Raw genomic sequence first — 12,887 nt, 5'->3', positions numbered from 1 at the left:
GCCACATCATAGCGAAACAACAGACGCTATTGATCTGAATGAGACGACAGTTTCATACCCGATGTCTTCCTCATCCTCTACCTTGCACGAAGCCCTCAAGGCATGTTGGGCCCTCTCTAGAGGCTGTGCCGCTGTGCTTCAATCCAGGCGACTAGCTGCAACCTCCACCCAGGTGCTGCAGTAACTAAAAGCCCGCTATGAGTCAGGAGTTTCAAGATGACTTCCTTCTTCTAACTGCTACTTGCAGTGAAGTAAAATGTGTTCCCACACAGTGACACTGTCTTTGGTGTCATAATGACCATGAGTCATGGAAGTTAATAGTGCATATAGCACTCGACCCCATTGCAGGATTTAAGAAGAGGTGGTGCAAAGCCAGTTCTGCTTCTTTTTTATGCACGGGTCTATGGTAGAGGTAAGCACAGGGGATGTAAATAAACTGCATTTTACACACACACACACACACACACACACGAATCCTTTTTCATGTCTCTTATTCTTAGGTACAGTATGTGAATGGCCAACACCAGATGCAAAGAATGAGGACAAAAAGCACAAGCAAAAATTAGATGTTCATGATGTATGCATGTGTATACATATATTTATCATCAAGTGTTGTAATATTCTATTTAGCGGTCTGTAGTTATCTAATAAGTTTGGATGGAAAAGATGGCATAACCAAAGTATGGTAAAACACAAATGACTTTTTCGGTGTCCTTCCTGCTCAGAGCATGACAGAGTGTAAGAGTGAGAGAGGGTCAGAGTTAGAAGCCTCCTGCCCACAGAGAAAACTTGCTCCCTCTGCATCTCTAAGCAGACTGTCATCCCTGGTCACCATCAGGTCTGTGGTCACCCCAGTGAACATTCAACGCTGTCGGTGAGTTTCAGCTAAATTGAAAAAACCATCGACCGTTGATTGTGCCCTGTGGCCAGCCATTTTCACTTGGTGTCTCAAAAAAGAAGGAAAAAGAGGTAAAACCCATGCAGAAACTTGCACACAGGTATGACCAATGACTCCTTGAAAAACCACATGAAGAGCACAGCATACATCCTTGACAAACGAAAACGAAAAATACTTTCAACTTCCAAACCACAGCAAAGGTCACAATCAACATTCATTGCTGTCGGTGGGTTTAACTATGTGGAAGAGCTCGCTGAACGATGAATGCAACTGTGTCCCAGATTTCGTCCGAACGTCACAAGGAATAGCGTCACGATATGCTGATGATGGCATTATTTATTCTTCTGCCTGTCTCCCCCCTTCGCATCCCTCCAAAAACAGGCACACACAGGCAGTGTGAATTGACTAGCAGGTCAGATTGCATTTCGATCACCCTTGCTGAGATGTAGGGGCTCAAGTCTGGCTACAGAAGAGGAGAAAGAGGAATATAGATGCAAGAGATAGTTCAAAGAAAGTTACCTTTAAAGCAGAAAAATAAATTATATAACTTTGCATTGCATCCATGGTCTGATAAATTATTTATTTGCTGTAATGATTACATAACAAATACACAGTAAAAATATGTTATATATGAATAGATGCTTTCTAAAATGATGAGTGGCCTTTTTGGAGAAAAAAAGATTGAGTCATTAAAAGTCATAATCGCATCAAACTATTGTTCAAGATTACACAATCAGCTAAAGCCCTCAGATTTCATATAAAATAAATATATATATATAATAAATATATTAGTAATAATCAATTTGGTTGAACAGATACTTTAAACACTATCACATTTTACCATTGGCTGTTTATTTAATGTGAAATAAAATCTAAACTGCCTGCTATTTGTATTGTTGTATTTTATCAAATAAAGTCACCAGTTCAGTCTTCAATGATGTGGTGAGTCCTTTTTTACATCATTCTTCTTTGGTTCGGTTGGAGGAGATGTCAGAGCCGGCCCGGGGCACAGGCGAATTGTACTATTTTTACACTTTTAATAGTGTATCATGTCGAAAAGACCAAAGCCCTCTCGGGCCCAGGGAAGAAAAAGAAGAAGAGAAGAGGTGGAAAAATGGGAAAAAAGACAGGTAATGTGATGAATGAATAGTTTTTTTCTTGTTGGACCAGAGTGCTACTAGCTTATTTTGGACGATAGTAGGCTAACGTTTGCTTACTCCAACCTTAAATCCATTACGGACAGTTGGCAAGACCATTCAGGTGTTTGGGTAATAACATACAGCATCATTTTGAGCTATGGCCTACATGTTTTCTTTTAAGTGTGATCTGTATAATCTCAAAGACATAAAGCTATGTAGTCTCTGTGTGAGTGTATAAACACAATGATTGGTGGTGAAATTGGCTGCATGCAAGGGGAACCAGCTAAAATCTTGACCTACTTGATAAAAGCCTTGAAGCAATATGAATATCAAAATATGCATCTTTTATAAACTTCTAAAAACTTTTATATCTAAAGATTTCATAGACGGACATTTCACACAGACACCGACACAGACATATATGAATGTTTGTTCAGGCCATCACATTGATTAAGAAACATCTATGTAAATGTGTGCATTTGCATGCATTTATTCATGTTAATATGTTACAAAATGAACACTTTTAATTACTTGTAATTTTGGAGGTGTATCAAATAATATTTGAACATCTTTAAACCCTATGGTGCTCAAGATTTCAAAATGTATCTCCTCTTACCATGTTTAAACCAGACACTCCAAGCTCTACTTTAATAAATACCGCTACAACTTTTACATTTTTATACCGATTTTTTTAATTATTTTTGAATATTAAGTTATTTTTCATACTCTCCATTCATTCTCTATGTAATTTGCTACAACTTCTAAAACAAAATTATAGTATGTCATCAAATATGTATATGTACGTGTATGCATGTATTTATATATATATATATATATATACATATATATATATATATATACGTATATATATATATATATATGTATATATATATATATATATACGTATATATATACATATATATATATATATACATATATATATATATATATATATATATATATATATACGTATACATATATATATATATATATATATATAAATGCCATAGAATAGTTTTCCACAAAAATATCACTACTACTATATGGTATAGTATGCCCCGCAAAATGCCAAAGTATAGAGTGTCATGAAAACCCATATTACTATAATAGTATAGTATGTCACTAAAAGTGTCCTAAAAATGTCATAATATATAGTCTGCCACAAAATATCATAAATATGTAACAGTATAATATGTCATTAAAATATCCCTTTGTAGTAAATAAAAAGGCATAGAAATATAGTCTCGTATACCATACAAATCATTAAAAAATTTCATTGTATGTCACACAAATGTCATGAAAATCTAATAGTATAGCATGCATACAAATATCATAGTGTAGTGTGACTTAATAATTTCATAGTATAGTCAGCCATAGCAATGCCATAAAAAATGTCATAGGATAGCATGCTTTAAAATGTGCCATAAAATGTCCCCATGTAGTACGTCACACAAACGGCAAAGCAAAGTATAGTATGCCATAGAAATGTAATTGAAAGAAGTCATAGTATAATATTCTATAATGTCATTGTATAGTTTGCCAAAAAACTGTCATATTATATTATGCCAATAAAAATAATTATAAAGCATGTCATAAAAATGACGTACAGTATTAAAAAAATGAAAACATTGTTGTAAAGTATGCAATAAACATTTCATAAAAATGTCATCGTAAAATATGCCATAAAAATGACAAAGTATATAGTAAGCCATAAAAATGTCATATTATGTTTTCCACAAAAAAAGCCATAGTGTAATATGTGATTCAATTATGTATTCAATTATTTTTAAAAAGTCATAGTATCCACTTTCTTAAAAAGTCATGAATAAAATGTCACATTAAAGTATGCCATCAAAAAATGTCATGGTATATAATGTCATAAAATGTCATAAAGATGACATAGAAAAGTATGCCTTAAACATGTCTTAAAATGTCATAGAATTGACTACTATAAAAATGTCATAAAAGATGTCATAGTATAGCTTGTGTAAAAGTGTGTACAATGCTATTCTATAGAAAAATGTCTTGTAATAGTATAACATAAAAAATGACAAACAGAATGCCATAAAAGTGTCATAGTATAGCATACCATAAAATATAATAAAACTATAATGCTATAATATGTATATCTATAATATCTTATTAGAGTATTTAATAAAAATAAAAATATAGTATAATATGCCATTAAAATGTCAAAAAATGTCATAGTATAGTGTGAAACTAAAATTGCATACTATATTATACCATAAAAATGTCGTATTATATAAAGCCATAAAAAATAAAGTACAGCCTGTCGAAAAAAGTCAACATTTTGTATGTCGAAAAACATGAAAAAGTCATAAATTTTTTATGTCGAAAAAAGTTAAAAAAAAAAAAAGTTAGATCAGTTTGGCAAAAAAAATCATAGTATTGTATGTTGAAAAAGTTTTAGAAGAAAGTCATAGAGTGAAAAAAGTGACAAAAGTCAAAGTATAGTATGTCGAAAAAAGGTAAAAAAAAAAAAGTCATAGTATAGTATGTCGAAAAAAGGTAAAAAAATCATAGTATAGTATGTTGGTAAAAGTAAAGTTCTATTATAGTATGTCGAAATAAGTCATAGGCATGTCGAAAAAAGGGAAGAAAAGTCAATGTATACTATGTTTAAAAACTTCATAGTATTGTATGTCTAAAATAGTGAAAAAAATCTAATTATAGTATGTTGAAAAAGTCATAGTATATGTCGAAAAAAGTAATTAAAAAAAGTCACAGTATATTATGTCAAAAGTCCTAATATAGCATGTCAAAAGAAGTGAAAAAGAGTCATAGTATAGTCTGTCGAAGAAAGTCATAGTAATCTACGTCTACTTTTAAGTCATAATATAGTATGTCAAAAAAACAAAAGTTTTGTATGTCGAAAAAAGTTTTTTTAAAAAGTCATAACATAGTGTGTGGAAAAAAGTGAAAGTAAAGTTTGTTGAAAAAAGTGAAAAAAAAGTTAGAGATACTATACATTGTTGTCTTTTATAACACTTTATGGCATACTGTACTATGACATTTTTTATTATACTTTTACAGCATACTATATACTTATATCAGACATTTATTATGACATTTTTTCATGAGATTATATACTATGATATTTTACGGCATACTATACATTGATGTCTTTTATGAAATTTGATGACATACTATACTGTCACAGCCCGGCTCAGAGACTGCCACAAAACAGGGAGACAAATGAGCTAGCTGCTAAGAAAACGCAATTTATTTTTAACAAATATAAGTCAAACCATGCAACGTGGAGGTATCAGTTATCAGTAGTGAAGTGTATGTATGGATGAATGTGTGGCAGTGTGTATAAAAGAACAGAACTCAAACATAAACCAAAGCAACTGTGTCAAGCCAGCGACACAGAGGATCTACCTCCCAGAGAGACACACCGGCTCAAGTGTGGCTCATACAGCTGATGACCCTCCAATCAGCACCTGCAACAGACAACTACATGCACAGCAACAGAGACACCTTGTGTATGGGAGGGGGAGGGTTGTATATATTTTACGGAATACTATACTTTGACGTCTTTTATGAAATTTTCTGACATACTATACAATGATATTTTACATTTCTATGGTCTATAATACAATTATATTTTATACTATTTTTTATGGCTATATATACTATACTATGACTTGTTATACAATATGTTTTAATGGTATGCCATACTATAACATTTTCATGACATGCCATATAATATGTTTTTTGAAATCTTATGGCATTTTTTCATGACATTTCATAAACATGACAAACTACAATGTGACATTTCCTATGAGATACTATACTTTGACATTTTTATTGCATACTATGCTTTGATGTTTTTGTTATGACTAAGGCAGAAAGAAGCATCGGAGCAGACCGACAGCTCCGAAAAAAACTGCATCTCAACACGAGGGCCAAATCCCAACGTCCCCCCTTAAGTCTGAAACCCTGAACCCTCCGGGTCTTAATAAATGACGTCACCTGTTCAATGGTTGAGTGTGAGAGGCTGTACTTGAAATGGTGTAAATACATGTTATGTACAACTGTGGTTATTTATTTGATACTTTTTACTCCCCGATTTCAACAGCTTCAAGGCTTGCCTCGCGAGATGAGAGGTAATTGTCAAATAACCTATTTTTTGTCAAAACAGCTTCAATAACAAAATGAAATGTTTGATGAATAAACTGTGTAATATAGTGTAAGTGGTCCTATACATTTTTGCCTGTAGGGATTATGTAACTTTTTATAGAAATGTCATATTTACACCTAACACACATAAATAAATCATAGTGGATGAAGACCAGTTACTGCATGAAAGGAATAATTCTAGACTGAATGAAAAACAAAGAATGACTTCCTTTGTCCACTAGAGGGACACCCGAGAACAGGAAATGAAAAGGAAAAAAGATTCAACCAGTTCAGGTTTATGTCGTATGTATTTTTCTTTTTACTAGATTTACATAAATCCAAAGAAACGGGTCAAGGAAGTACAGCAGTTAATGATCATAATGAAAAGAGAGCACTTCATAAGATGTATGCATAAATGATGTACACATGAATAATACATTTATTTTCGACAACAAACCAAACATGGCTCACAATGAGGCACCTTTATTTTTTAGAACTATAACAACTGGAAAAAGTGTGTGCACACCTAATCATTGTAGTATTAATGACTTTATAGTTTACTTATCATAGATTTTAAGAAAATGTCAATGCAATACATTTCATAATTAAAAGTAAATGCGACAGATCTGGTGTTTTACTCATTGATTTTATGCTTTGATTTTCTTTAAGCTGGGGATAGGGATGTAAAAAAAGATTTCTAAAACACAAAATTATGTTTGAACAGTTAATATTAATGCATTTTGTGTGAAATAAAGAACATGTGCAGCCTCCAGATAACTGATCAAGTGCATTACCCTGGGGAGATAATAAATGATTTTGAAGCCCGCTGACCATGAACATAAATTTGTAGACCATGACATGAGATGGGGAGATAATTTTCCAGAAAAAAAGTGACTTCTATTTGGCATTGATTTAACTAAGTAACAAAATTATATAGATTATGTCATCAAATAACAGCTGTAACCCAATGATGTGTGACTAATACAAACTAGTTCTGCTACCAACTTGGCCAGTCTACCTTATCTTAACATTGCAGGGCTGACGTACTACCGACAAACTTAACCATCCGGTTTCTACAGAGCTCATTGTAATGACACATATAAAATAATTGTATACACACAGACAACCATCACCATCATATCATTGGCTTGCCTGCAATGCATATTTTTAACAATAAAAAAAATAGCACAACAAAAGAAATGGAAAACCAGCCATGTAAGCAAATATCACATTAAGTTTCTAAAGACTATACACAAACCTATAATACTAAGAACCAGTTACCAGCCTCTGCTTACTTTCTAAATAACACTCTCACAGCTTGTTTTCCTTTTTTTCCCTCAATTAACTTGTTTATGTGCAATGTGATTACACTGAAATGCCTTTGAATGTGTGGTGGAACAATTTGAATCTGTCTTTAGTATCACAGAGACCCAAGTGTCCGTCTGGGAAGAATGTTTTTGGGAACCAACTTCATCATGCTTATTTGTTGTGACTTCTGAAAGACCTGCAGTCTACCAATTTTGATTGTGTTCATGTTCATTAATCCATATATTTTATATATTATTCCACCCTTAGGTTTTTTGAGGAATCAATATTCGTGTCACATCTGGGCAGATGATTAAAAGCAATGTAATGACGGAATCCATCTCCAAAGAAATCAGGCAGTTTTGATATTATATTAAACATGTTTTAAAAAGTGGACTTACTTTAAAATGGAAAACAAGTGAGATGATCTCAATCCCTGAGCAATTTACACAGTTCATTTGTAGCAGAAAGACAATTACACGGCATGTAACCGCTCCAGAGAGCTAGATTTTGTAAACCCCACCTAAATCTTGAGTGCAATATTTTTCAAAGAAGAATTACTTTGTACCCTGAACTGAAGTGGTATGATCCCTTGTGCATTGGCATTTTTGCTGCTGTTCATACCCTCCTCCAGTGGGAGTCACTACTGTCTGATGTCTGCTGGTCTGAGCTGTCTCTCACCCTCGGCCAGAAAGATCTGCATGGCCCGGTAGAGCAGGTGGACGCCGAGGTCCCGTTTCTTCTTCACCTGCCAGTTGGACACCACGCCATAAAAATCCCCTCGCTTCTGATTGGTGAGCATCTTCAAGCCTGGGACAATTGAAGAATCAAAAAAGGTTATTGACATGCTGGATCAGCGTAATTCAATGTCAGAGTTAGTGGTGTTATTTGTGTTCATTTTTGGATTTTCCTTAAATTCCACTTTCATTTTACAGAATGTTTTCTTCCGTTTCATTTATTAAGTCATACATGCAAGGGTTTATGTATTGTTGGTGCTGATTTTGGTGTTGAAAAATAAATCATACACTGATAAAAATGGGGGTACAGCAAAACAACTATCTGCGTCTATTAAAGATACTGTATGATAAAACAAACAAAAAACAGTACGGAAGGTACGATTGCATACGTTTGATTTCTTAAAAAGAGTGAAAATTATAGATTATAGAGATTATTATATAATTTGCAATTTTTCAAAAAGAAAAACAAGACAGACTGTGTAACATATAACCATTAGCATTTTAGAAACACAGTTGACAGGTTATTAAATAGTTAATTTATCAAAATGAATCCCATTGACCTAATTTATGGCAACTGCACACAACAAAACTAGCTTCTTTTCCTGAACATGGCACAAAATACCAATAACACAAGCTGTCAAGGGAATTCAAAAAGTGAGTATACATATTCTTGTTCGCTGCTTGGTGATGAGTTTCATCCCTTGTTGTACTCACCGATGGCCTCCACCATGCAGGCCTCTCTTGTGTAAGCCTCCACTGGAATGACATTCTGGAAACAATGCAGAGAGATGGCGCCCTGCCCGGCATTCCACACCTGAAGGATGTGCTGCACTTTGGCGCACAATTTCTATCAAACAGAGAAGGGACAGTATTTTATATACAGTACATATTTTATTTTATTTATTTAAGTCTGATCAAGACTATCTGATCAAGACAGCACAAGTATGTGCTGCCTCACCTTGGAAGTCTTGTCTCCTTTGAAGTACTCTAAAGCCTCGTACAGGTGGCTGTAGGGTCGGGAGCGTTTCCCTTTGCCCACGTAAAATATAGCGTGAATAAATGTCTGGAAACACTCCTGTGGAGTCATGGTGTGACTGCGGAATGGGAGGTTTTTCGTCACTCTGGTAGAGCAAAAGAAAAAAACAGATCCATTTTATTATACTTTGAGGGTGAAAAGTGTTTGTCTGTGTTATAGACCAGTGGTGGTTAAAACTTAAATGAGGAAACAAGCTATTCCTAAAGATACACTGGGAATTAAACACTGCTTAACGTGTAGTTTTAGCTCCATTTACCTTATGAAAAGTGATATAATAATGTAGCCTGATAAAGATAAACACATAAATGGAGATGAGTTTATACTGCTCTCATAACTGAGAAACTGTTTTGCCTGATTTTTCAGCGTTTTTTTAAACATCCCAGTGACATTTATGATAAATGACAACTGACAAACCTTGGTACTTTCTCTGATTATGGGACAAAATCTCAAAATGAAAAAATCTAATGGCTGCTTTTCATACACAAGAGAGCCTCCGGTTCCGATTACAAGCACTGGGTTGTAGAAATCATTTTCATGCAAAATAAGAACGGCATCATCTCGTCACTTCATGCTAAATATCTGTCCTCAGAGAGCCTGCAAGAAAGACACAAATCAAGAGCCAGCATACCTCGGGTCGAGCAGCAGGTAGTTGAAACTGGACTTGATGATGCCCTCCCTCCACTTCCTGTTTTGATCCGGTTGGTCAAACTGCTGGCACAAAGCTTGCTCGTCAGCCTTGCAATCAGGCAGCTCGAAGGTCCGCAAAGCCCGACTCAATTCTGGACTATAACCTAAATCTACAGAAATGAAATAATAGAACATGACTTGCATTTGATTTTTACAGTCGACTTAAGGAAAGAAATACGTCCCTTTTTCACAGGACAAACATTGAAAGAAAAACGTAATTATGAATATATTATTCCAAAACATTTTTTAATCCATTTATCTCCTCACACAATCCCCATCTCATCCCCAAGACTGCTCACAATCAAACCACAAATTCAGAAACACTGTCAATACCTAGTCATAGCACAGGTTAGGTAGTAATCAAGGAGTGTAAAAGAAGAGCATAAGTGTTACCTGTTTGTGGCTGGTCTAACTGCCTCTGGGGATGTGCTGATTGGGAGTTTGACTCCTGCAACAGGCGACACAGTCGTCGCATGTAAACGGGCCTGGTACGGCAGCTGATAGGGCCTGGGCTCTCCCCCAGCTCGAGCAGCCTCAATCTCAGGGCCTTGTCCGTCATCCCCTTTGTCTCTGGCAACGGCCTGTCCTCGGCATTTTCCTCCTTCTGTGGCACCATCTGTGGCGTCTGGTTCTCCTTTCCTCCGTCGACCGTGTTAGTCTGCATGGACCGCCAGTCATAAAGGACGGTCTCCTCGCTGCTGCTACTAGTACTCATGCTGGAGCTGAGTGAGGTGTTTGCTGTAGGCGGGACGTGGGTCTCAATCAGCTTGTGGCCCTGTTCCGAATCGGTGTAGAGGTACTCCACCGGTTCGTCCAGGTCCTGAATGAGCGGACGCCCTCCGGGGGTGTAAGACAGGTTGGCCAGGTGCTGAGGCCTGCGGCAGCTCGACAGTCGGCTCATGCTGTACCTGGGGGTGCATCCGGTGCCTGGAGTGCAAGGGAGGTCGGAATCTTCCCTGGACCTCCTTGGGGAAAAATAAGTGGAGCTGGATGAAGATGAACTGCAGTCCTCAGTGATCCAGACATCTTCTTTTTTTAAGCTATCTAATTTGTCCTCACCGGGAGCATCATTTACGTAATTCTTTGTTGTTGCCTCATCTGTACTTGTCAGATCATCGGTCAGAAGATCATGGCCTTGCATGGCCAGTATAACCTCTGCAAGGTTTCTTTCATAAGCATCTATTGAAGAGTCCTGGTTTTCCTCCAGTATGAATGTGTCGGACAAAGTCTGCGATTCAGAGGCAGAATCAGCGGCGTTGTTGGAGAGGACGAGCGTGTCAGCTTGGCTATCGCTAACACTTGAACCAGTTCCGAGGGTGCTGGACTGTGTGTCTGTGCAATCAGCAGAAAACATGTCTCCTCCTACCTTGTCGTTCCCTGAATAGGACGGCTTATAACAATGTGCATGTGGTGAACTGTAAAAGTCTTCACCACGCTGAGATCTGGGCGTCTGCCGGCGTGTTCGGACTGGTGTGGGGAGGGTCCCTTCAAACAAAGAAGACGCGATGAGGAGGCTCTCGGAGGTTCTGCTCGTCCTCAGTGAGCAGCGACTCAACCTCGAGCGAGTCCTGCCTGTTACAAAAGGACTTAGTGTGACTGGAAGGTCGGCGTTTTCCTGTAGTGCCTCGGCTGCATCATTCAACGGGGTGTCTGCCACCAGCTGATCCACACCACATTCACTTAAAGTGTCAAGAACAGGATGACTACAAGGTTCAAACAAGTCATTGTTTGGGTGTGCTTCAGACAACACCAGTTGATCACGCATACCTTGTACATGCTCTCTAGTGTCAGGCTTTGAATCATTCAAGTCTTTCCTTGCAAATTTAGAATCATAGTCTGTAGAAATCTGAATTTTTTCATTGAATTCAGCCGCAAGAGAACCCCCCTTTACGGCAGGGAGTAAAAGATGTCTGGGGTGTACAGAAGCATCCAGTGCACTGGTGTAATGGTCGCTCTCACAGCTACTGTAATGACTACTACCAGACCCACTGCTGCTCACGTCAACAAGGGAAAGGACTGGCTGTTGTGGTATATTCACTGGAGCCTCTTTTACACATTCACCCTCCTGTTCATCATCACTCTCGGCCAAAACACAGTGGCTGACGACTGTTTTCTCCATGTCTTCCTCTGTGCTTTCACTGCTCTCTCTGCAAAAAACATAAACGTGATCTGGCGATGTGACGTCGATGCCCTGCTTGTGTAAAACGGTGGCCATGCGTTCTGAATCCAGGAAGTCAGAGTACTCAGACATGTCAAAAGGTAAGTCGCTGGTACACGGGCTGCCATCAACACCGGGCGGCTGTGTGGGAGATTCAGGACTAAAAACAGGGAAATATTCATCGACATCTCTGAAGCTCACGCTCTTGCGACTCGCTCGCCTGCAGTGAAACGCTGGGAGAGTGTCTTTTCTAGAGGGGGAGATTCTGCAATAGGTTGCAGCCGCATGTTCACTTGCTTTTGATCTGAACATGCCGTCGTCAGTAAACAAATCCTGCTCCTCGTAATTGGGCATTGCAGCTGCAGGTCCCACTGCAGACATGCGAGTGCTTGATAGTATGGAGTGACCTTCAGATGCACAATGTGAGGCGGCATTGCTCCAGTACTGGCTGTGATGCCTCTTAGTGTCCATATCAGAAAGCCTGTTATATGACATTCCTCTGCAATCTGGCCTTCCATTAATGTTAGATAGGTTGAAAAATGATGAGCGCCTTGTGCTGCTCAATGGGGCTTCACCAAAGTCACTTATCATAGAAGAGTGGGAACTGAAGCTGCTGTCTGATTCAGGATAGCTGGACGTGTCCGTTTGGTCTGAATACACAGCTGTGGAGAAAATAAAGACACCTAAATTAACACAGTTTCTTACAAAAGGTAAAATATTACTACCAGCCAGCCAAAATCTTGAAACTGTTTTGCTGCAACTCCTCTTTATAAACTGTAGGAAA

The 12,887-nt window shown here is 37.4% G+C and overlaps 1 protein-coding gene across 1 annotated transcript in view; it reads right to left on the bottom strand.

Moving 5' to 3' along the window:
- Positions 1-6,469: 6,469 nt before the first annotated feature.
- zgc:85936 (ankyrin repeat and LEM domain-containing protein 1) overlaps positions 6,470-12,887 on the bottom strand; it is an 8,356-nt gene continuing 1,938 nt past the window's right edge. Inside the window, exons 5-9 of the mRNA XM_068707498.1 lie at positions 10,339-12,765; positions 9,887-10,055; positions 9,181-9,343; positions 8,937-9,069; positions 6,470-8,295 (exon numbers count right to left, since the gene is read on the bottom strand). Of these exons, the coding sequence (XP_068563599.1) occupies positions 8,129-8,295; positions 8,937-9,069; positions 9,181-9,343; positions 9,887-10,055; positions 10,339-12,765 (3,059 nt within the window). The 3' untranslated portion in view covers positions 6,470-8,128. The remainder of the gene's footprint in view (positions 8,296-8,936; positions 9,070-9,180; positions 9,344-9,886; positions 10,056-10,338; positions 12,766-12,887) is intronic.

The sequence above is a fragment of the Cebidichthys violaceus genome, unplaced genomic scaffold, assembly GCF_023349555.1.
Source record: "Cebidichthys violaceus isolate CVI_PGR_0920_01 unplaced genomic scaffold, fCebVio1.0.p SCAF_13, whole genome shotgun sequence".
NCBI classification, from domain to species: domain Eukaryota; kingdom Metazoa; phylum Chordata; class Actinopteri; order Perciformes; family Stichaeidae; genus Cebidichthys; species Cebidichthys violaceus.
Note: the sequence above shows the minus strand (reverse complement) of the source record. Positions and strands in the feature narration are given on the sequence as shown.